Consider the following 26,344-nt stretch of genomic DNA (forward strand, 5'->3'; position numbering starts at 1 on the left):
CCTATGATGAAAATTACAGGCCTCTCTCATCTTTTTAAGTGGGAGAACTTGCACAATTGGTGGCTGACTAAATACTTTTTTGCCCCACTGTACATCCACAGGTGCACCTCCAATTGACACAAATTATGTCAATTAGCCTATCCGGACCTTCTAAAGCCATGACATCATTTTCTGAAATTTTCCAAGTTGTTTGAAGGCACAGTCAACTTAGTGTATGTAAACTTCTGACCCACTGTAATTGTGATACAGTGAATTATAATAGAAACAATCTGTCTGACTTCAACTGTACATAGGGCACATACAGTACATCTAAGTTGGGTAGAATTTGTATTTATTTCCATTTTTGAAGAGCTAAAGTTGTAGAAGCATGGTCCAGCTGCCCTCTGTTGCATTAGTTACTTTTATTGCTAATTAATAAGTAACCTAGGGTACTAAAGGAGAGGGCGTGGAGGTCTTCTTAAAGATAAATACACTAAAGTCTCCCTCCTTCAACAAAGACTATTATCCCAGGAGGTCAAGCTTTTCTCTTTACCTTCCATTGAATATTATAGACATATAAGAGACAATTTATTAAACTCTCATTTGCTTGTGTTTTCTGGCAAAGGAGAGTGCTGTTTGGACTGGGGAATGACACAGGTAAGTCATAGTTTTGTTTGCATGTACAGTGCCTTCTGTCTACTTTAATACACACAAGTTACTTTTTCCCAATACTTTTACTCCCCTAAAGTGGGGGGACTATGTACAAATTACTAAATGTTTCACCTGATATGGATGAAAATCCCCTCAAATTAAAGCTGACATACTGCACTTTAACCTTATAGTCATTGTTATATTTCAAATCCAAACTTTTGGAGAATAGAAGAAAAAAGAAGAGAAAATGCTACCCTGTCCCAATAATTATGGGGGGCACTGTACTGATAACAATTCTATTTGCAGATAGTCCTAGTCCTAGTTCCCCTTTTCTGACATGAGAGATATTGTTCCTCTTTTGTCTTTAGACTCGTGATGGATTCTGCCAGGAGACCCTGTTTAATAACTGTGTGTTTATCAGTACTGGCAGCCACTTGTCTTCCATGCTCTGGTATGGTCATAAATTCACTGTATAATAACGTAATTATGAAGCATTAGTGTTACAGTAGTATCAATCAAATGCGTTATGACTTTCACTGAAGACTGGAGGAGTTTTGTGAAATTTTCCAATAATGTCCAATGTCAGTGTGTGATATTGGTTCTGTGTCTGTACCAGGCTCCCCAGGCCCCAGCCTGTGGGGTAAGAAAGTGGTGTTCATGGGCCGTCACTGTGTGTGGCAGCTGGATAAGGGGTGCGTAGTGCCCCCCCTGGAAGAGCTCAGTGTGTGTGTGCACCTACACAGGGAGATCGCAACATCTGAGTGGACAGGCTTCGTGTACAAGGCGCCTGGCGAGAGACAGGTAGAGCTGGGTCTGGCAGGCCGAGGAGGGTTCCTGGTGGCATGGCTGTTTGGGCATCAGTGGCCCGTACCAGAGGATCTGCCCCTGAAATGCTGGCACAATGTCTGCCTCACCTGGTCCAGCCACTCCGAGAGGCTCCGGCTCTACATCAATGGGAGCAGTTGCCTGGACGCCCATGTTAACGCCACCCTGTCCCGGCGACTGACTCACAATGGCACCCTGACCTTGGGGGTGTCCCATAACATAGTGGGTGGGGTGATGGAGTTTGAGAATGGAAAGAACTTCCTGGGGGCCATCAGCCTGTTCAGGATGTGGGGGCATGAGCGGACAGCTGAGGAGCTGAGGGCCCATAGCTGTATTGATGGGAACGTGGTGAGATGGGACAACAACAACTGGGATTACCAGATTTGCCTACCTGAAGATGACACCAACATCCAGTGTGGTTAGTTTCCATACTTATTTAGTTCCACTGTATTCTATTGTGGGTGCTATTTTGAGTCCTATTAAAAGGGCCCCATTGAACGAATGTACAATAAAGGGCAAAAGTTATACATTTACATTTGTCATTTAGCAGACACTCTTATTCAGAGTGACTTAAAATCAAATCCAATCAAATGGTATTGGTCACATACACATGGTTAGCAGATGTTAATGCGAGTGTAGCGAAATGCTTGTGCTTCCAGTTCAGACAGTGCAGTAATATCTAACAAGAAATCTAACAATTCCACAACAACTACCTTATACACACAAATCTAAGTAAAGGAATGGAATAAGAATATATACATATAAATATATGGATGAGCAATGACTCAGCGGCATAGGCAAGATGCAATAGATGGTATAAAATACAGTATATACATATGAGATGAGTAATGCAAGATGTGTAAACATTATTGAATTGGCATTGTTAAAGGAGCATTATTACAGGAGAAATTAGGGTAAAGTGCCTTGCTCAAGGGCATATCGGCAGATTATTGTTCTCCCCTTCATCTACACTAATTGAAGTGGATTTATCAAGTGACGTCAATAAGGGATCATAGCTTTCCCCTGGATCCACCTGGTCAGTCTATAATGGAAAAAAAACAAGTGATTCATGTTTTGTACACTTTGTACAGTTGAAGTCGGAAGTTTACATACACTTAGGATGGAGTCATTAAAAGTATTTTTTCAACCACTCCACAAATTTCTTGTTCACAAACTATAGTTTTGGCAAGTCGGTTAGGACATCTACTTTGTGCATGACACAATAAATTTACTGTATCACAATTCCAGTGGGTCATAAGTTTACATACACTAAGTTGACTGTACCTTTAATCAGCTTGGAAAATTCCAGAAAACAATGTCATGGCTTTAGAAGCTTCTGAGAGGCTAATTGACATAATTTGAGTCAATTGGAGGTGTATCTGTGGATGTATTTCAAGGCCTACCTTCAAACTCAGTGCCTCTGCTTGACATCATAGGAAAATCAAAAGAAATCAGCCAAGACCTCAGAAAAAAAATTGTAGACCTCCACAAGCCTGGTTCATCCTTGGGAGCAATTTCCAAATGGCTGAAGGTACCACGTTCATCTGTACAAACAATAGTACGCAAGTATAAACACCATGGGACCATGCAGCCGTCATACCGCTGTAACGGCTGTCGTCTGGGGAAGGAGAGGAGGACCAATGCGCAGCGTGGTAAGGGTTCATATTTTAAATATTTTAATGAACACTGAAAACAATAAACAACCAAAGAACAGTCCTGTAAGGTGCAACACAACACTAAACAGAAAATAACTACCCACAAAAAAGGCTCCCTAAATATATTTACCTTTATTTAACTAGGCAAGTCAGTTAAGAACAAATTCTTATTTTCAATGATAGCCTACGAACAGTAGGTTAACTGCCTGTTCAGGGGCAGAATGACAGATTTGTACCTTGGCAGCTCAGGGATTTGAACATGAAACCTTTTGGTTCCCAGTCCAACGCTACCCTGCCGCCCCTATGGTTCTCAATCAGGGACAACGATTGACAGCTGCCTCTGATTGAGAACCATACCAGGCCAAACACAGAAATAGAAAATCATAGACAAACTAACATAGACAACCCACCCAACTCACGCCCTGACCATTCTAAAACATAAGACAAAACAAAGGAACTAAGGTCAGAATGTGACAACCGCTCAGGAAGGAGACATATTTTGTCTCCTAGAGATGAACGTACTTTGGTGCGAAAAGTGCAAATCAATTCCAGAACAACAGCAAAGGACCTTGTGAAGATGCTGGAGGAAACAAGTGCAACAATATATATATCCACAGTAAAATGAGACCAATATTGAATTACCCTGAAAGGCCACTCAGCAAGGAAGAAGCCACAGCTCCAAAACCGCCATAAAAAAGCCAGACTACAGTTTGCAACTGCACATGGGGACAAAGATTGTACTTTTTGGAGAAATGTCTTCTGTTCTGATGAAACAAAAATATAATTGTTTGGCCATAATGACCATCGTTATGTTTGGAGGAAAAAGGGGGAGGCTTGCAAGCCAAAGAACACCATCCCAACTGTGAAGTACGGGGGTGGTAGCATCATTAGGTGGGGGTGCTTTGCTGCAGGAGGGACTGGCGCACAAAATAGATGTTATCATGAGGATGGAAATGTATGTGGATATATTGAAGCAACATCTCAGATATCAGTCAGGAAGTTAAAACTTGGCCGCAAATGGGTCTTCCAAATGGACAATGAACTGATAAAGCGTGTGCGAGCAAGCAGGCCTGCAAACCTGACTCAGTTACACCAGCGCTGTCAGGAGGACTGGTCAAAAAATCACCCAATTTATTGTGGGAAGCTTGTGGAAGGCTACCTGAAATGTTTGACCCAAGTTAAACAATTTAAAGGAAATGCTACCAAATACTAATTGAGTGTATGTAAACTTCTGACCCACTAGGAATGTGATGAAAGAAATAGAAGCTGAAATAAATAATTCTCTCTACTATTATTCTGACATTTCACATTCTTAAAATAAAGTGGTGATCCTAACTGACCTAAGACAGGGCATTTTCACAAGGATTAAATGTCAGGAATTGTGAAAAACTGAGTTTAGGGGTATTTGGCTAAGGTGTATGTAAACTTCAGACTTCAACTGTACATATTCAAACACATACAAATAGCATGCACAAAGCATACACATGGATGCAAATGGAATGCACATTCACATTTTTCACGCTGTTAGGCATACCTATTTGTAATATCTCTCTTCTTCACAGGGGCTTTCCCCAATGTGACAGCCTCTCCTCCCACTGTCACCAACACCACTCCTGGTTCACCAACCAGCACAAATACATCAGGTGACAAAGTTATTTCATAAAATAAAAATGCTAACTGCTATGCACTAAGGAGGACCTGAAATTGGCTTTGTTTACATTTTCATAAATCTATTCAAAAGAAGCTGGTTAATTTCTTGTCTGTAGACCCTGTAACCCCTACAGAGACACAGCAACCATCCCTTGGATTGCCTGTAAGTCCCACTGGCCTGTCTACAACCAAAGAACCTTCAGACCTCAACTCAACAGGAACAGGTCAGCCAATAAGACACATTTGATTAGAGTCTGCTATCGCAAGAAATATGCTTAATTTTCATAGAAAAATCTCAGTGGCTCTGAAGTTCTTTCCGTCTCCATGGGTGCAATATTCAAGGTTAGAGATGAAGGCTGTTCAAATGTACAATGATTTCCACTGTTATGCTGCTAGGCATTGCATCCACCTTCTACAGAGTTCAAATGAAGCTGAACATGACAATGACTGTAACTGGCAGCGACCCAGGGGAGACCATTCAGAAGTGGGTAAGAAACACAACAATGACAGCGCTGAAACTGGAAGATGATACACGTACAATAACATTCTCTTCGATATAACTTTTTATACAGCGTCTTTATGTATTGGTTACAGGTTCAGAGAAAGCTTGGGGAAGTCAGGATGAACGCATTACATTTCCAAATATTTCAATCGACTTATAAGTAAGTCCTCATCATTCACAAATGGCATCACCTACCTACATGAATGTATATGGCTGCATGTAAAATAGCATAATAAAAGCAAGACTGCGTTTGATGTGCAGGGGTGGAAAGAGTACTGAAATATCCTACTCAAGTTGAAGTACAGTTACTTCAATGAAGTAAAATTACTGGTGTAAAAAAAAGCTACTCAGGTAAAAGTAAAAAGTAGATCATTTAAAAAGTACTCAGAGTAAAAGTTATTGAGTTACTTTTAAAATAAAAACATTGACCTTGATAATAATGAGCTAACTTTGCTAAGGTTACCTTAAGGTTGTTACACATGATCTTTTCCATGCATTCAATTGAAAATGTAAGAGAGGAAATAAATGGAAATAAACAGAAACTAAGTTTATTTATTTTATGATTGCAACATCTGTATGTAAAAGTACTATTATACTATGAACATATTCTAAATAAATGTAACATTCAAAGCAACTGAAATCAGGGGTGGAAAGAGTAGGCTTCTGAAATATCCTACTGAAGTAGAAGTACTGTTACTTACATTACATTGTACTCCAGTAGAAGTAAAATTACTGACTGAAAAATACAACAACAAAAAAGTTATCGGAAAAGCTACTCAATTACAGTAACTAGAGTAGTTGTAATTCGTTACTTTACACCTTTGTCCATGTGTTTTTTTATAGGGACAATGATCAAAAAGAGACTCAAAGAGTGGAGATGGTGAGTATGCTTTAAACATTTAGGCTTTTATCAAACATGCAAATTGATTAGGGTATGATTAAATGTCAAATGTAATTTGGGTAAACAAAGCATCATCGCAGCAATAAGGAACCAGTTATACTACTGCAACAATTAATAACCATAATCTTTATTACCACACTGTAAGTCTATGGCCTTGTCTTCAAATAACGTTCAATATGAGTAAACAAATGGTTTCCCGGTAGCAATGAATTGTGTGTGTTTGATGAATAGTGAACAGTAAATACTTCCTTGTGGTGTCTTCTCTGTCAGGCTGCTGAGCTGAGAAATCAGAAAAGGTAAGTGATGATGAAACAAACCATGTCTGATCATTCAGAGACGCCGTGATAGATATTGAAAACTACATCTTGATTTAGAATGCAGTTGAAATTACAGTAACCATTATTTGATATTTTACTGAATCATGGGAGGTGTGTATCATGATAATCATGGGAGGTATGTATCATGCATCTCACAATGTTCATTTAGGATCAGTTTTGCCTTTTAGATCACAAGGAAAAAGATAACATGGATACGGAAGACCTGATCCTAGATCAGCAGTCCTATTCTGAGACGCTTGATACGTATGGATCCTGGTCTATTAGCAGCTGCCTATGGTTTCGGGTACTCATCCCATGTTGTCTGTATAGGTTTAGATGTACCTTCCATGTTCAGGATGCTGATGCACGGAACGTCATGACCACTCAGAGACTCATCAATGACCTTCTGTCCAGGATCCATTTTGGTGGAGAGATCCAGGTAGACAGCAGAGACGTTCACGTCTCACATATAGGTACAGCACGGCTTTCCTCAATCTGTATTAGATTTGCTGATCTACACTGAGTGTACAAAACATTACAAACATCTTCCTAATATTGAGTTGCACCCCCCTTTTGCCCGGGGCATGGACTCTACAAGGTGTCGAAAGCATTCCACAGGGATGCTGGCCCATGTTGACTCTAATGCTTCCCATAGTTGTGTCAAGTTGGCTGGATATCCTTTGGGTGGTGGATCATTCTTGATACACAACTGTTCAGCGTGAAAAACCCAGCAGCATTGCAGTTCTTGACACACTCAAACCGGTGCGCATGGCACCTACTACCATACCCCGTTCAAAGGCACTTAAATATTTTGTCTTGCCAATTCAACCTCTCAATGGTACATATACACAGTCCATGTATCAATTGTCTCATGGCTTAAAAATCTTTCTTTAACCATTCTCTTCACCTACACTGATTGAAGTGACATCAATAAGGGATCATAGCTTTCTTCTAGATGAACCTGGTCAGTCTATGTCATGGAAAGAGCAGTTGTTCCTAATGTTTTGTGCACTCAGTGCATATTAGACTTGATAAGTGAATGAATGGTGTCCACTGCTGTCACCCATACTTTCTCAGATCTGTGATTACTTCAGGAAAGAAGGACAGTGCCTGACTTCTTTCCCCCTCTACAGATCCAGGGAGCTGTCCTGAGGACACCCATGAGAGTATCAGGGGTGTGTATATATGGCCAATCAAAGATGCCCAGAAGACAGAAACTATGATCTGTGAGAAGAACAGTGGTGCCAGGGCTTCCAGGAAATGGTGAGAGGCCCAGCTAACATTACGTTTGCAACAATGCTTGTTGATTGGTAAACATATGTGCCATCAGTGCATTTGCAAAGTATTCAAACCCCTTCCCTTTTCCACATTTTGTTACATTACAGCCTCATTATAAAATAATACAATTAATTGTTTTCCACATCTATCTACACATAATACCCCATAATTACAAAGCAAAAACAGGTTTTTATCCATTTTTACAAATACATTTAAAACAGAAATATCACATTTACATAAGTATTCAGACCTTTTGCTATGAGAATGGAAATTGAGCTCAGGTGCATCCTGTTTCCATTGATCATCCTTGAGATGTTTCGACAACTTGATTGGAGTCCACCTGTGGTAAATTAAATTGATTGGACATGATTTGGAAAGGCACATACCTGTCTACATAAGGTTCCACAGTTGACAGTGCATGTCAGGGCGAAAACCAAGCCATGGGGTCAAAGGAATTGTCCGTAGAGCTCTGAGACAGGATTGTGTCGAGGCACAGATCTATGGAAGGATACCAAAACATTTCTGCAGCATTGAAGGTCCCAAAGAACACAGTGGCCTCAATCATTCTTAAATGGAAGAGGTTTGGAACCACCAAGACTCTTCCTAGAGCTGGCCGCCTGGCCAAACTGAGCAATCGGGGAGAAGGGCCTTGGTCAGGGAGGTGACCAAGGAACCGATGGTCACTTTGAATGAGCTCCAGAGTTCCTCTGTGGAGATATTAGAACCTTACAGAAGGACAACCATCTCTGCAGCATTCCACCAATCAGGCCTTTATGGTAGAGTGGCCATACAGAAACCACTCCAGTAAAAGGCACATGACAGCCTGTTTAGAGTTTGCCGACTCTCAGACCATAAGAAACAAGATTCTCTGGTCTGATGAAACCAAGATTGAACCCTTTGGCCTGAATGCTAGACGTCACATCTGTAGGAAACATGGCACCATCCCTACGGCGAAGCATGGTGGTGGCAGCATCATGCTGTGTGGATGTTTTTCAGCGGCAGGGACTAGTCAGGATCGAGGGAAAGATGAATGGAGAAAAGTACAAAGAGATCCATGATGAAAACCTGCTCCAGAGCGCTCAGGACCACAGCCTGGGGCGAAGGTTCACCTTCAAACAGGACATCAACCCAGCTCACACATCCAAGACAACAGAGCCCGGACTTGAACCTGATCGAACATATCTGGAGAGACCTGAAAATAGCTGTGCAGCGACGCTCACCATCCAACCTGACAGAGCTTGAGAGGATCTGCAGAGAAGAATGGGAGAAACTTCCCAAATACAGGTGTGCCAAGCTTGTAGCGTCATACCCAAGAAGAATCGAGGGTGTAATCACTGCCAAAGGGGCTTCAACAAAGTACTGAGTAAAGGGTCTGAATACTTATGTAAATGTGATATTTCAGTATTTCAATTTTTTTTTAGATATGTGTAAAAACTTGTTTTTGCTTTGTCATTATGGGGTATTGTGTGTAGACTGATGGGGGGAAATAAAAAAATGTAATCAATTTTAGAATAAGGCTGTAACGTAACAAAATGTGGAAAAAGTCAAGGGGTCTGAATACTTTCCGAATGCATTGTATGGTCAGGCCACGTGGTCAGAAATTCTCAAGGATGTATGGATTATGGTGAGAGCACCATGTATGATACTGTAAAGTAAAATTATGTGTATTATATCCCACAATGCAGTAGACCTTGTTAAGCCAGGCAAAATTAAAAAAAAAACTTTATTCAAAACAAACAGTGGCCGAGTCCTCTTAGCCCTTTATGTCTTTCTGAGAATTTGTGTTTTTGAGAATGTGTACTCTTAGTATTATGACAATATTCCGTTTTTTACCTGTTCAATGCCAAAGTTGTGAAAACGGTCAGAGGGAAAAAAACACATGTTGCCATAGCGACGGCTCAGCGAGGCCCTCCTTCAATTAACTTCAACACACAATACAATCCTGTTCTATGCGCTCTTCCGTATGGGCACACAATCACCTACTCACAGATGTGACACTGGTGGATCTCTGACTGCTAGCAATCAAGCAAGAATCAATTTCCTTCAACTGAATTATTAGGCTACCAATGTCTCACAACACAGGTATTAATATTGCATGAAGATAACCAGACAAGTCCAATAACTGAATGATGAGGATAATCAGTTTTATGGGGCCGTGAACGGAACGCCTCTGCTGTCAGAGTGAAACATTGTCCTCTTGTTTATTATGCACGCAGTAAAACATTGTCCTAATATTTATTATGCAAGCAGTAAAACATTGTCCTAATGTTTATTATGCAAGCAGTGAAACATTGTCCTAATGTTTATTATGCAAGCAGTGAAACATTGTCCCACGTTGTTTCCACGCCATTAAAACAATATAATAAACTATGTGATGACATTGAATCAACGTGGAAAACTGATTGGGTTTGCAAAAAGTAAACTTAAGGACACTTCGTGTTTTTTTCACCTAACTTTTAACTTAAATCCAATGACATGGTTTCACGTTAAATTCACAGTAGTTGACAAACAAAACTGACGTCTGTGCCCAGTGGTTAAGGCTCCTACAGGAAGGTTTACTCTAGGTAATAAACATTGAAGACCTTTTAGGGGGCAGGAGCAAATACATTTTTTTTCATACGGGATGGTTTGGGTTAGATGTTTAGCAATAAAACAGACGCGTGCACAACTTTAGCACAAAACAAACATAGTTGGCTTAAAATGTTGACAACGTTTAAACTATATTTCGTCTCCCATGTTCATTGAAAACTTAAATACATTTGCACAATGAGCACTTGTCTCTCAAAAACATTGTTAAAGTTGTTGGTTAGCTTGCTAGCAAATTTTTTGACATTTAGTGTAACAAAAAGACTGGTCTTGCCTATGCCGCACAGCCATCGCTCATCCATATATTTTTTTATGTACATATTCTTATTCCATCCCTTTACATTTGTGTGTTTAAAGGAGTTGTTGTGAATTTGTTAGATTACTTGTTAGATATTACTGCACTGTCAGAACTTGAAACACAAGCATTTCGCTACACTCGCATTAACATCTGCTAACTATGTGTATGTGACAAATAACATTATTTGATTTGGTCTCGGCACCAGTGAAACAGATGTAATCATACTTCATAACTCTCTTGCGTTGTGTTTTTAAAGAAAACTCTGTCCAGCCAGCGATTCCAGTTGATTGGTGTTTATTCTGACGATAGATACAAGGAAGCACGTTAGATGTGCAGTTCAACAGTATGTTGATGGATGTAGATTCGTGATTCGTCACTTGCATGTCAATATCAGACTGGGGATTTTGTAATCAAACATCCTAACAATGACACTCAATACATTTTTTAGAAAATACAATAAATGCAAGTACCTGAAAATAGACTCGAGGAAGCACATTAGCTGTGCAGGACAACAGTATGTTGATGGCTGTAGATTAGTGATTCGTCTATTAGCATGGAAATAGCTGAATTAGCAGGGAGCTAATGCAACCGTTACAACTAGAGCATGCTAGCTAACGCGCTCTTACAGCAATAACATATAACATAATAACATAATAAAAGCACATCCCAGGACGACCCCAATTATCTAACAGGTACGTGCACATATAAACTCATCAAAAAAATAAACATTATTCCATTTATGTTAGTCACATATCTGTGGAACTTATTCAGTTTATGTCTCAGATGTTGAATCTTGTTATGTTCACACAAATATTTACACATGTTAAGTTTGCTGAAAATAAACGCAGTTGACAGTGAGATGACGTTTCTTTTTTTGCTGAGTTTATATACAGTTGATTGGTGTATATTCTGACGATAGATACAAGGAAGCACGTTAGATGTGCAGTTCATGGCTGTACACAGTGAACTCATACACAATTGTAAATATAAAAATATACTGAACAAAAATATAAACACAACATGCAACAATTGAAACGATTTTACTGAGATACAGTTCATATAAGGAAATCAGTCGATTGAAATAAATTCATTAGGCTCTAATCTACAGATTTCACATGACTGGGAAGGGGTGGAGCCATGTTTGGGCCTGGGACGGCATAGGCCCACCAACTGGGGAGCCAGGCCCAGCAAATCAGAATTAGTTTTTTTTTAACAGACAGACATACTCCTGGAACCAACAGATCGAAAGACCTAGGGTAGCAACCCTAGATTTGTGTCGGGACTATATATTGTGAAATAATTTAATAGTATGAATAAATTAATAAAAATACAGTATTGAAAGTAGGAAAATATGTCAATCATTATTTGAATATTTTGGTAACCTGTTGTATAAAAGTGATAATGCGGTGCGTGCCAACATATCCTCCAAACACCGGCTTCGAGGGCATTATCACGTAACTATGTCCTGCCATAGTATAGGCTCTGAGATTAAATAGGCAATTATGTTGTGCTCCTATTACACAACAATACTGTAGCCTAACGTTACCCATACTGTCAGATATTTTACATACTGTACTGTACTGTGTTGGCAGAATGTTTTAATGGCAGATTGTTCTGGACCTGTCAGCAGAACGTTTGAATCCCACAACGTTTTGCATTTCCCCTAGCTGGCTAAACTTAACTCCACGATTGACGACGTTTTTATAAAACAACCACTGATTTCAGCATCTAAAGGAATAGTGACCAATTACACCGAACAACGTTGTCGGAGCTTCATGCCGCCCACACTAGTCGAAGCTCAAGTACATAGGAATTTATTTATTAGGCTATTGGTCCAATTAAATCAGAGACGCACATGGTAATTTGTCGTATGGCTCCTTCGGGAATATAAACCCATCACGGCTAGACAAGGTAAGGAATTTGTTCTGCATTGGTTGTGAAAATAAAATAAAAATTATCAAGTTTTATGTCTATTTATTTTAGATGATAAAGTAATCATATAAAACAAATTATTTTTCTCAAGGCAACTGGCTACATTCTTGTTAATATGCTTTCCAGTTGTTTTATTCATAAAAATGCTTTTCATCATATCCTCCATTTGCACAAAATACTTAGGCCTACTCGCCAGCTTGCAATACAATATTTCCACCACTAGCAGATGTGCATACACGTGGTCTAACGTTTGCCAGGAGGTGGGCATATTGTACTTTTTTTTAAATAAATGCCAACTGGCGCATTCACATTTTGGGGTATATTTTGTATGGACACACGATTTATAAATGAGTCCCCTGGAGACTGCGTCCAAGATGTCTGAACATTGTGTTCAAGGTAATTTACTCATGTTCGCATACACCAATTCATGGACCATCTGTATGTTGGTTGCATCCGGTTTACACGGACCAACATCACATGTACACTAGCCCTCAGTGCACACAGGAAGCAGTGCATGTTTACTTCGACATTATATATGTTTTATAAAGAGTGACAACACTGCCATGTTGATATGTGCTTTGCTGTTGGAAAATCACATTAGAGTCTGACTTTCACGTGTGGCAGATGCACCACCCTCAACTTCACTCCTGTGAGTGACGGAAAATAAAATCAGCAACAATTATTTGAATAATTCAATGGATGTTTTGTGCACAAAATTGGTGACTAAAGTGTCTTATTAGGAATTTTCTAATCTGAGTTTTGTATGTGGCCGTTTTGGGAAATTGTATTTCTGGGCCAGGTGTCAGTTAAACTGCAGTACCGAAGCAATACTATGACTACTCGAAACAGCTGTTTTTAGACCTGAACCCTGACACGTTGGGTGGGGGCCGCGAACTTGACGACTTCACAACGAGCTAAGGGCATTATGGAAGTCCAGAGGGTACATCATTATGAATAAATAAAAAATGCCCTCATTATGTCGAGATCACAACTTATTTATCTCATTATCAGGACATAACAAAAGTTGTTTAGTCAAGATCACAATATAATTTTCTCATGATTATGACATAACATAAATTGTTTTGTTGAGATCACAAGATAAACTCTATGAATAGGAGTGGACACATAGATTGACAGTATGGCTGGGGCGGCAGAGCCCACGTTGTATCAACGCATATGTTTTTATTGATTACTGCACTAAGGGATGGTACATTTCATGCTAATATTATGCCTTCGTTTGTGTTTGGAGCTCATTTTCAGTTTATAAGTTAGAATGTTACTACCAAGCTAAATGTCCTTACCATCAGCTACGACCTCTTGGGGCATCTCAGCCCTCATGGGGCATTTAAGACCTGAATATGCTTGACAGGCAGCCTGTCTCCCAGGCTGTGTGGCACACCCCAAGACCACAGCCAATCGCAAGCAAGCAACAACGTAGCTCCAGTGCCTTCAGAAGGGATTCATATGTCTTGACAAATTCTACATTTTGTTGTGTTACAGTCTGAATTTTCTCACCAATCTACATACAACAACCCATAATGACAAAGTGAAAACACATCTTTAAAAATGTTTGCAAATGTATTGAAAATTAAATACAGAAATATCTAATTTACATAAGTATTCTGGCAATACTTTGTAGAAGCACCTTTGGCAGTGTTTACAGCTGTGCGTCTTTCTGGGTAAGTCTCTAAGAGCTTTCCACACCTGGATTGTGCAACATTTTCCCATTATTTGAAAAATTCTTCAAGCTCAGTCAAATTGGTTGTTCATCATTGCTAGACAACCATTTTCAGCTCTTGCCATCGATTTTCAAGTAGATTTAAGTCAAAACTGTAACTCAGCCATTCAGGAACATAACAAATCAAATTGTATTTGTCACATTCGCCGAATACAACATTTGTATGTTACTTATGTTCTCCATGATGACTCCTTAGCCCACAGTCCTTGAAATAATAGTTTTTTATCATTGTAAAAATAGATGTACAATTATGCAAAATAGCAACATATTGCTTAATGACTACAGATCAGAACAAGACAAGACTGGTCCTCTCGTCTTCTGCTCATTTAATCTTAATCTCCTTTTCTCTTGGTCCCCTTCTTCACATTAGTGAGTTGGATGGAGTGACTGAGAAGGCCAAATGGGCTGAGCCAAACCTGAAGGCATGCAAGCCAATGATCACCATCTCTGATCTGGACAATGTCACCGTCACAGCAAGTAAGTCCCTTGTGCAGTCTAAATACCAGTGACTAGGTTCTGGTGAAATAACAGTAATTTGTCATGTATTATACTGTACCAATGGCATGCATGCGCTTCCCTATCTCTTTCCCTTTGTTTGTCTGTAGTAGTATATTCAAATATTACAATTATGTATTACATAACTTTGGACTTTGTGTCTTTTCCTCCCAGACAACTCAGCAGATGTGGTGGACATGATTGAGGACCTCATGGGTGTCGAGGGGGACCTGAGTGACTCCCAGCTGGCCACCGTGGTCCAGAAGCTGGATGAGGTTCTGGTGGTCAGCACAGTGACCCCTGCCCTCGGCGAGGACATTGTCAGCATAATCGCTGACATCCTGGGGTCCAGTTCTAACCTATCAGCGGTCGCCAACGAGTAAGGGAAAGGGACAACGGGGAGAGGGAAAATGGTTGCATTACAAGAGTACATTTGAATCTAGCCTCGTCTAATTTTTTGCCTTCACTGCTGTCGTTCATGTTGCCAACAGCATACTGGGTATCACAGGCAGCGTTGGGGACCAGATGGATTTCCCTGAGGAGTCACAAAATGTGACCGTCCCCTCCCTGGCTCTCTCCATGATCAACGTAGATCCAGAGCAGTTCCAGGGCCTCACGTTTGGCGTGTCCTCCTTTTCAACTGGCCTTGCTCCAGAGGTAAGTCAGCAATAGCACTCTGTTTTCTCGTCAGGCACGTACTGGATTTGACAAGCAGTGGCTATCACAGCTGACAGAGATACACTGTCTATGCTCCAGCAGTCAAATACCTGTCCTGTCAATATAAATGACCGATCCTTTTTTGCTCGAGTCCTTCCTTACTGAAAATCAATAGCATGAAACACTAGACTGTTTTTACTCCATTCAAATGAGGGCATGCCCTTGAATGAACAGAGAAAATGTAGGACACATGCAGAGGTTATTGTGAAACAGCTAAAGGTTTCTCCGAACTGACTCTAGCCTCTAGCATTCATTTCTAGTTAACCTTCAATGTGGAAAAACAGCACATGATTTAAACTACGCCGAAACACTGAATGTTAATGAAACTACAACGATTTAAAGGAACAAGAACATTGCTTTACAATTACAGTGTGTATTCCAACACTTGTCCAGTGTTGTCACTGTGGTGTAATGACCTATTACATTTAATTCCATGACGGAATGGAGTTATATAGGACGACTTGAATAAAACATCAAATCAAAGTTGACAGTTTAGCAGAGGTTATAGTGGGTGCAGTGAAATGCTTATGTTACTACCGCTTAACAATGCGGTAAAATGTCGGACAATTCAAATGTAAGGGGGAAAAAAGACAAGAAATCAAGAATGGTGTGATAAATCTGATTAAAAATCCAAATAGCGCTGTAACAGTAGCCAAATGTAATCTATACATACTGTATATACACCTGGAGAATTTACACAAGATCAGCTTAAAAAGATATGTACAGCAGTAGATATATTAGAGCAAGTTATGTCAAGAATACAGTGTATATATACATATGTGGTGTGGATAAATAGTGTAACTAAAATACAATGTACAGTAGTAGAAATATTATGATGAGCTACGTCGGGGATACAGTATTTAAGTACACAGTGTGAAGCAGGAAGTGACCAGTGGTTCAATGTCTCTATAGCATGAGACAGCAGTGTTGGCTTTGTGTGTGTGTGTGTGTGTGTGTGTGTGAGTCTGTGAGTGTGTTTGTGAGTATGAGGTGTGTGTGTGAGTGTGCATCACCTGGTAAGTATATGTACACCTCTTTCTGTTGTAGATCTTTGTCAACCAGACATTCCTGAGTCAGCCTTGCCACGGCACAGTGGCGTCCATCTCTCTGCCCCGTGCCCTTCAGAACTTCTTCCCTGAGGGAAACAAAAAAAAGCGAGTTCAGTTCCACTTCTATGGCACACAGGAGCTCTTCAAGGTGATGCCATCAACAACGTATGAGATGTCTAATTATTTTGGGTCAATTATTCATTAATAAGGAAGGGTACTCGGGGTGTTTCATGGTTTTCTTATTTCAAATGAAAGCTTCCAGCAAATGTACAGTAATTCAGTGTTAAAGTTTTATGATCATTCACAGGATCCAGAGACCAACTGGACGCTGAATAGTTACGTGGTGTCTGCCAGTGTCAATAACAGCAATGTCAGCAACCTCAGGAATCCCGTGGTGGTGACACTTACTCACCTCAAGCCCAAAGAGGTGAGGAATAAAAAAATAGCTTTATCTTACCACTGAGCGTAGCGATGACGAGCTAAATCCTTTTCATCCCCAACAGAAAAACGACATGGTGGAGTGTGTGTATTGGGACTTCCAGAAGAACAATGGGAGTGGTGGGTGGGACAGCAACGGCTGTGAGACACTACCGAGCATCTACGCTTATCAGACCACCTGCCACTGTTACCACCTGACCCATTTTGGCGTGCTCCTGGTGAGTTACCTTTTTCAAATCACACTACTGCATTAGTGCAGTGCATCTGGACTGATATATTATGCTCCTATTGTGGTGTCCTACAGGATGTGTCCAGGACTCCTATCAGTGAGGCTGACCAGGAGACACTGATGGTCATCTCCTACTTGGGCTGTGGTGTGTCCTCCATCTTCCTGAGCATCAGCCTGCTCACCTACATGGTCTTTGAGTAAGTCAGCATCCAGACAGATAGAATATTGTTCTCTATTTTTCTGTATCCTTTGGCATCTCTCCCCCTTTTCTCTCTGTATTATCTAATCTCCTCCTGTACTTCATCTGCCACTCTCACTATTCCTCTCATTCTCAATCTCTTTCCACTCATCTCCCAATTTCTCACCCTGTGCCTCTCTCTCTATCTCTCACACACTCCTTTCCACTCTGTCACAGGAAGCTGCGTCGAGACTATCCGTCTAAGATACTCATCAACCTCTCTGTGGCTCTGTTGGGCCTCAACCTGGTTTTCCTGATGGACTCTTGGCTGTCCTCCTTCGGCTTCTACAGCCTCTGCATCACCACGGCAGCCACGCTGCACTACTTCCTGTTAGCCTCATTCACCTGGATGGGCCTGGAGGCTGTCCACATGTACTTCTCTCTGGTCAAGGTCTTCAACGTTTACATCCCCTCCTACATCCTCAAGTTCTGCACCCTCGGCTGGGGTAAGCCAAGGCAGTCTGAGGCAAAATAAGGACACTTGTAAAAACATCTTTAAAGTAACTGTCCAATGAAAATATTTTAAAAGCTGTTAACTCATACCCAAATAATGTCGTTGACTCATCCTATACTTGTATTTGTGGCCAAGTCATAAATTAACCGTTTAAAAAATGCTTGCTATTTCCTCATAGAGGATGACGTCATGTTTTTGGCTGAGAGGTCTCATTGGCTCATTAGCTGAGCTGGCCAATCAGCTGTTTATATTTTTATGGTTGAGGCTACGAACACAGAGTTTTCGCCCCCGCAACTCTGGAAACGTCTTTCTCAAAACTAAGGATCCGAATAACATTCTGCGCATGTGTGATTTTACACACACATTCAAGTTTCTCTATTTACACTATGCTTTACTCAGCCTCTTCTGAACCGTCAACCAATTTGAGCGACATGATAATGAAGCCTCATATTTCTGAACAGCTGAAACAACAACTTGGTGATGATTTGAACGAACGTTCCGAAAATATATACGTTACCTTCAGAAAGTATTCATACCCCTTGACTTTTTTCGCATTCTGTTGTGTTACAGCTTGAATTTAAAATGGATTCAATTTATATTTTTTTGTCACTGGCCTACACACAATACCCCATAATGTCAAAGTGGAATTATGTTTTTAGAAATGGTTACAAATTAATAAAAAATGAAAAGCTGAAATGTCTTCAGTCAATAAGTATTCAAACCCTTTGTTATGGCAAGCCTAAATAAGTTTAGGAGAAACCATTTGCTTAACAACTAACATAATAAGTTCATGGACTCTTGTGTGCAATAATAGTGTTTAACAGGATTTTTTATGACTTCCTCATCTCTGTACCCCACACATACAAATTATCTGTAAGGTCGAATCACTGCTCAATTATCTCAGTCGAGCAGTGATTTCAAACACAGATTCAACCACAAAGACCAGGGAGGTTTTCCAGTAACTTGTAAATAAGGGTATCTATTGGTAGATGGGTAAAAATAAAAAAGCAGACATTGAATATCCCTTTGAGCATGGTGAAGGTATTAATTACACTTTGGATGGTGTATCAATACACCCAGTCACTACAAAGATACAAGCTTCATACCTAACTCAGTTGCCGGAGAGGAAAGAAACTGCTCAGGGATTTTACCATGAGGCCAATGGTGACTTTAAAACAGTTACAGAGTTTAATGGCTGTGATAGGAGAAAATTGAAGATGGATGAACAACATTGTAGTTACTCCACAATACTAACCTAAATGACAGAGTGAAAAGTAGGAAGCCTTTACAGAATAAAAATATTCCAAAACATGCATCCTGTTTGCAATAAGGCTAAAATAAGGCTAAAGTAAACATGTTAGGTTTGGGGCCAATCCAACACAACACATCACTGAGTACCACTCTTTATAGCATACCCCGTGTTAGGGGTATGCTTGTCATCAGCAAGAACAAAGGAGTTTTTTGGGATAAAAATAAACGGAATAGAGGTAAGCAAAGGCAAAATCCTAAAGGAAAACCTGGTTCAGTCTGCTTTCCAACAGACATTGGGAGACAAATTCACATATCAGCAGAACAATAACCTAAAACACAAGGCCAAATATACTCTGAAGTTGCTTACGAAGACAACATTGAATGTTCCTGACATAAGTATTCACAACCCTGAGTCAACATATGTAAATAAGATATTTCTGTATTTCGTTGTCAATAAGTTTGCAAACATTTCTAAAAACAGGTTTTCACTTTGTCATTATGGGGTATTGTGTGTAGATGGGTGAGATTTTTTTGTTTATTTTGCCATTTTGAATTCAGGCTGTAACAACAAAACGTGTAATAAGTCAAGGGTTATGAATTACTTCTAAAGGCTATCTGTCTGTTGTTAGGGATATTGCCGTAGCACTAGCAAGACGCCATCTACACATTGCATTGGGGAAAACTATCATAGTTTTGTGTGATGATGCAATCGTTATAGTTATGCTGCCATAAAGCCATAGTTGCTGAAAAAATAACTCTGCCTCTCAATAGCAATGTTTGCACATTAAATCGCTATTGACTGCCTCTCTGTGTCTTCATTGTTGGTATGCTGTATATTTATAAATATGTATACAGTGGGGAGAACAAGTATTTGATACACTGCCGATTTTGCAGGTTTTCCTACTTACAAAGCATGTAAAGGTCTGTAATTTTTTATCATAGGTACACTTCAACTGTGAGAGACGGAATCTAAAACAAAAATCCAGAAAATCACATTGTATGATTTTTAAGTAATTCATTTGCATTTTATTGCATGACATAAGTATTTGATCACTTACCAACCAGTAAGAATTCCGGCTCTCACAGACCTGTTAGTTTTTCTTTAAGAAGCCCTCCTGTTCTCCACTCATTACCTGTATTAACTGCACATGTTTGAACTTGTTACCTGTATAAAAGACACCTGTCCACACACTCAATCAAACAGACTCCAACCTCTCCACAATGGCCAAGACCAGAGAGCTGTGTAAGGACATCAGGGATAAAATTGTAGACCTGCACAAGGCTGGGATGGGCTACAGGACAATAGGCAAGCAGCTTGGTGAGAAGGCAACAACTGTTGGCGCAATTATTAGAAAATGGAAGAAGTTCAAGATGACGGTCAATCACCCTCGGTCTGGGGTTCCATGCAAGATCTCACCTCGTGGGGCATCAATGATCATGAGGAAGGTGAGTGATCAGCCCAGAACTACACGGCAGGACCTGGTCAATGACCTGAGGAGATCTGGGACCACAGTCTCAATGAAAACCATTAGTAACACACTACGCCGTCATGGATTAAAATCCTGCAGCGCACGCAAGGTCCCCCTGCTCAAGCCAGCGCATTGTCCAGGCCCCGTCTGAAGTTTACCAATGACCATCTGGATGATCCAGAGGAGGAATGGGAGAAGGTCATGTGGTCTGATGAGACAAAAATAGAGCTTTTTGGTCTGAACTCCACTCGCCGTGTTTGGAGGAAGAAGAAGGTTTAGTACAACCCCAAGATCACCATCCCAACCGTGAAGCATGGAGGTGGAAATATCATTCTATGGGGATGCTTTTCTGCAAAGGGGACAGGACGACTGCACCGTATTGAGGGGAGGATGGATGGGGCCATGTATCGCGAGATCTTGGCCAACAACCTCCTTCCCTCAGTAAGAGCATTGAAGATGGGTTGTGGCTGGGTCTTCCAGCATGACAACGACCTGAAACACACAGCCAGGGCAACTAAGGAGTGGCTCCGTAAGAAGCATCTCTAGGTCCTGGAGTGGCCTAGCCAGTCTCCAGACCTGAATCTAATAGAAAATCTTTGGAGGGAGCTGAAAGTCTGTATTGCCCAGCGACAGCCCCGCAACCTGAAGGATCTGGAGAAGGTCTGTATGGAGGAGTGGGCCAAAATCCCTGCTACAGTGTGTGCAAACCTGGTCAAGAACTACAGGAAATGTATGATCTCTGTAATTGCAAACAAAGGTTTCTGTACCAAATATTAAGTTCTGCTTTTCTGATGTATCAAATACTTATGTCATGCAATAAATGCAAATTAATTACTTAAAAATCATACAATGTGATTTTCTGGATTATTGTTTTAGATTCCGTCTCTCACAGTTGTACCTATGATAAAGTGTACCTATGATAAAAATTACAGACCTCTACATGCTTTGTAAGTAGGAAAACCTGCAAAATCGGCAGTGTATCAAATACTTGTTCTCCCCACTGTATATATATATATATATATATATATATATATATATATATATATATATATATATAGAGGACAGAAATTGTTTGCTCATTGGGAAATGAATATCCAACTAGTCAGTGACAACTGTTTGGAGTTTGTGACAGCAACTATGTGAGCTTATTGCAGTGTTATAGACACTATGTCCTGAGATTTACTATGATCTTCTATGTACCTTACCTTCTTACGACTCTTGTGTAGCTTGTGAGCGTCACAGAATTTGGGCATGTTCATGAGAGTCTCAGCTTTTCATAGATATCGTTTAATAGTTTGTATCTCAAACGATTCGGACTCTACAGATGTTTTTGTAAAAAGACCCGGCCCCAGTCCATTTGGGGATCCGCTCTTAAAAACACCACTCTATCTCATTAATGGATGTAGAAGAAATAGACCAATTGAATGGTGCAACCCATATTGTCAATCATATTGTAAAAAAAACTGAACATCAGTTTATCAATCAAATCAAGGTAAATTAAAGTTATTTAATTTCCTTTTGAGTGTTTTTATATTGTAGTCAGCGATTGAATCTTTCACACGGATCCTGTTTGACCAAGGGAATAGAATGAAGATGTAAAGATCTCTGTCTCCACACAGGCATTCCTCTGGTGGTTGTCAGCCTGGTCCTGGCCATAGAGAAGGATGCCTATGGCAATGTTCTATCTGGGGACTCCCTTGACTCTCTACAGGGCTCTGAGCCATTGTGAGTATGCAGCATGGCCAGTTGACCACTGTTACGGATACATGTGATTAATCACATTTCTTTTTCTCTCTCTCTATTTCACTCTTTCTCTGCCTCCTTCTTCCTCCTGTTCTCAGCTGTTGGATGCAGAGTAACGTTTTCTTCTACATCACCATCGTGGCATTCGTGCTACTGGTCCTGGTCTTTAACATGGTCGTGTTCATCATGGTTCTGATCCAGATCCGACACATGCAGACCAATAATCCTGCAGCTACAGTAATCAAGCGCAGTGTCATGCATGATCTGAGGGCGGTGGCCAGTCTAACCTTCCTATTGGGTCTCACCTGGCCAATAGCCTTTTTTACCTGGGGACCGGCCAGGGTACCTATGCTCCACCTCTTCTCAGTCCTCAACAGTCTGCAAGGTAAGGGGACCAATATACGTTGTCTACTGTACAATAGAGAGAGAGAGAGAGAGAGAACCCATTATCTTCTCTCCGGCTGTGTTTCAGGGTTCTTTATCTTTGTGTTCCACTGCCTGATGAAAGATAATGTGAGGAAGCAGTGGAGGATCCACCTGTGCTGTGGCCGATTCAGGCTCAATGACTACTCAGGTACAGTCGAGGGACCTCCAAGCAGTCTATCTGATATTGCATAAGCCCCAGGTGGTTCATAGAGAGTGTTCCTGAGGTTGCTTCATTTTTACCTTTGACCCTGTTTAGATTGGAGCCGCTCCGTGACAATGGGCGGCAGGACCAAGCAAAACCATCTGGTGCACCGCTTTCCGTCTGTCAAGTCTGTCAACACCTCATCTAGGAAGATCTCTGATGACTCCACTACAGCTAGCGGTAGCTCTTCCCCACCCTACCACCAGTGGGCCTAGTCTACTGTAGCTCCACCAGGGGGCCTAGTCTACTGTAGCTCCACCAGGGGGCATAGTCTACTGTAGCTCCACCAGGGGGCATAGTCTACTGTCGCTCCACCAGTGGGCCTAGTCTAGTTCCACAAAGGGTATTAACTTGGCTCCACCAGGGGGCCTAGCCGGGCTCACAACATAGTGCCATAATACCACTCACCTGGAACAATGAGAAACACTTGAGCTCATGACACCATAGCAGACACTTAAGTTCAGTCCATTCTGAATTACACTGAAAGGTCAGACACTCTGCTGATTCTATCTAAATGACCAGTATCCTTCCCACGAACTGCTGTATGTCTCTCTGCAGTGCAGTCTCATCATCCTCGGGAGATATTCATTCATACTCTATGTGCAAGTATTAGCCTGTTCTGTGCTTTAAAGGACATAAGCTCTATTATTATAGGACAGGGAGGCAAGTAGCGTAGTGGTTAAGCGTTTTGGTTCCAGTAACCGAAAGGTCGCTGGTTCGAATCCCCAAGCCAACCAGGTGGAAAATCTGTTTTATGTACCTTTGAGCAAGGCACGTAACCCTAATTGCTACTGTAAGTCGATCTGGATAAGAGCATCTGCTGAATGACAAAAAAAAGTTGACTTCATGTCAGACTATTGTTGTAGAGTATGATCAATATTTTGGTACTTTATGCATTCTCTTTGTTAAATGACATTTCTCTTTCTCAAAATCTGTTTCTGTTCTTCTTTTCATGATGTTAAATAAATAAAACATACACATAGTGAAGTTTAAAGAGTCAAGGACACTTAATGACTTTGTTTGACTTCATAGAAAGAACAGATATTTTCAAACAAATGTACAAAGCCTCCTTGCTGTTATTCAATGTACTGTAGGCCTACCATTGATCTGTGGATCTGTCACCATTTTAACTGAGAAAAAATCCAGGACATTTCATGACACACATTATGTTCACCGCCATCTCTAAAAGACTTGAAGGTTGATGAATGTGGGTTGTTTAGCATAGGGGATAATGCAGTAGAGATATATTATGTTCAGTCTTTTCTCCATTTCTCCATCTCAAATGCCGCTTACTGTATGAATGGCGCTCTTCCCACGCTCGCCTTTTGACACAAAGATAGGACTACTAAGTCACAATAACATTCTGTATATACAGTGGGGTCCGAAATTATTGACAGCCTTGATAAAGATTACTGTATAAAATAAATAATAAAAATACTGTGCTATATTGTATGCTCAAACAAATTGGGAAATTATACTATTTTATTCTAATACAATTGCTCAGAGAAAGTCCATGGCAAAAACCGGTGGAATCAATGCTGTTTCCACGTCATTAAAGAAATAGATATCTATGTGATGATGTCGAATCAACTTGGAACACGAATTGGATTTGCAAAAAGTCATATATGTAAGGGAAAGTTCGTATTTTTTTCACCCAACTTTTAACCTAAATCCAATGACAGGGTGACATTGTTGGTTGATTTCACATTGAATTCAAGTTAGTTGACAACTCAAGCAAATGTAAATCCAAACTAGACATTTAATTGACGTCTGTGCCCAGTGGGAGAGATTTTGTTTAACAAGTAATACTTATTTTTTTTAAAGGTATGATCAAAATGATTGACAACCCTGTTTTCAATACCTTGCAATACTTCACCTTGCAAGGATAACGGCACTGAGCCTTTTTCTAAAATGTTTTATGAGTTGGAGAACAAATTGGGGGGGATGCAATAAAATGCAAATGAATTACTTAAAAATCATACAATGTGATTTTCTGGATTTTGTTTTAGATTCCGTCTCTCACAGTTGAAGTGTACCTATGATAAAAAATTACAGACCTCTACATGCTTTGTAAGTGGGAAAACCTGCAAAATCAACAGTGTATCAAATACTTGTTCTCCCCACTGTATATGTTCTACACTACAGGGTAAAAAACTATTAAGTTGGGGTGCTTCCAATATCTTGTCTGTAAGAAGAGCTTCATATACTGTATGTGACAGACCTCTGGGGTCTAATACTCTAATACTCCTGGTCTTGTAGGATTACTGCAGGGTGAGGCCTAGGGCTGAAATGTGGACTAATGCACTTCTTTGCAGTCATAAGTCCCATTTCCTAAAGTGGCTCAGGTAGGAGTGCTGTTCTAAGACCAGGTACCCTCTGTCCATGAAACCATATAAATGATTATGAAAAGGCTAAACGGATCCTAGATCAGCACTACTATATTGCATGAATACAGGCCCTGCCCTGGTATACAGTGTACTCCAATTTATGTGCCTGTTCTGGTATGTTATCACTTTGCTCACTTTGTTGTATGATGGGAGTATTTATTCTCTTTAAATGACATTGAATAAACCAAGTCAAAGCTGAGTCTTATTTTGGAAAATACATATAATTTGTTTGGCTCATGTGTCTCCCAGACAGTATACACAGTTTGTGGAGGACACATTGTGAGCATGTTCAACAGTGTAGTCCATTCAAAATGTCCATTCTCAACACATCTGACAATAAGGCTATTTGTCAAGTACATGATAGCATAACGTCACGTTTCTCATTGTGTTCTTATATTGACTAGTGAAAAGATGTCCCACCACATCTCCATTGGTGACTGTAACTATCATTGTGGTTCTCTGCATGTGTAACTGGAAAACCTCAGTGGTGACTTTTGTTATTGTCAGTGTACTTTCTGAAATCTGCCATCATTTATCATAATATCAATCACGAATACGGCTCCCGTTTTTGTAAGAGAGCTATTTAAAAGAAGAATTTCAAATATAATATTAACATGTTATTACACCCCAAAATTTTAAAAAACAACCTTTTATTACATTATTGCAATACATTATTGTCTGACATTACTGTGTGAAATGCTCAGCTGTGCATTCTGCCTAAAGGAAAACATCTATACCAAGCATACAAAGCTTGTCTTAGTTTAACAATATAATTATTACTTGCACAGTGCACAAAAAAAAGTATGATAATGGTGTTATCTCGGCGTAACAGCCATTCTATAACGATGGTATTAATTTGAATCCTTTCAGTATCACACAGTAGATATTTCCACACTTTATAATTACACTTTATAATTACACTCTTTCCATATAG

The 26,344-nt window shown here is 40.2% G+C and overlaps 1 protein-coding gene across 2 annotated transcripts; it reads left to right on the forward strand.

Annotated features, from left to right (window-relative positions):
- Positions 1 to 487: 487 nt before the first annotated feature.
- On the forward strand, positions 488 to 26,044 carry LOC110488743 (adhesion G-protein coupled receptor G2). Of its 2 annotated transcripts, none has more exons than XM_021561080.2 (23): positions 488 to 636; positions 999 to 1,081; positions 1,247 to 1,873; positions 4,673 to 4,753; positions 4,877 to 4,984; positions 5,157 to 5,248; positions 5,355 to 5,422; positions 6,106 to 6,142; positions 6,434 to 6,459; positions 6,811 to 6,953; positions 7,614 to 7,743; positions 14,683 to 14,789; positions 14,982 to 15,186; positions 15,299 to 15,464; positions 16,572 to 16,721; positions 16,881 to 17,000; positions 17,077 to 17,229; positions 17,316 to 17,437; positions 17,656 to 17,924; positions 22,272 to 22,377; positions 22,494 to 22,780; positions 22,868 to 22,969; positions 23,078 to 26,044. In XM_021561080.2, exons 2-23 carry the CDS (start codon positions 1,006 to 1,008, stop codon positions 23,236 to 23,238), a joined length of 3,336 nt encoding a protein of 1,111 aa, XP_021416755.2. In that variant the 5' UTR covers positions 488 to 636; positions 999 to 1,005; the 3' UTR covers positions 23,239 to 26,044. The 2 variants fall into 2 exon arrangements, with proteins under 2 accessions (XP_021416755.2, XP_036798782.1); XM_036942887.1 differs by having other exon boundaries at positions 6,895 to 6,953.
- Positions 26,045 to 26,344: the final 300 nt, after the last annotated feature.

The sequence above is a fragment of the Oncorhynchus mykiss genome, chromosome 14 (genome assembly GCF_013265735.2).
Source record: "Oncorhynchus mykiss isolate Arlee chromosome 14, USDA_OmykA_1.1, whole genome shotgun sequence".
Taxonomy (NCBI): domain Eukaryota; kingdom Metazoa; phylum Chordata; class Actinopteri; order Salmoniformes; family Salmonidae; genus Oncorhynchus; species Oncorhynchus mykiss.

Coding starts and splice junctions, on each gene's coding strand:
- LOC110488743 (XM_021561080.2), top strand. CDS start 1,006: ATGGATTCTGCCAGGAGACCCTGTTTAATAACTGTGTGTTTATCAGTA. Junction 6,460..6,810: donor GAGCTGAGAAATCAGAAAAG/GTAAGTGATGAT, acceptor TTGTCTGTATAG/GTTTAGATGTACCTTCCATG. Junction 17,925..22,271: donor GTTCTGCACCCTCGGCTGGG/GTAAGCCAAGGC, acceptor GTCTCCACACAG/GCATTCCTCTGGTGGTTGTC.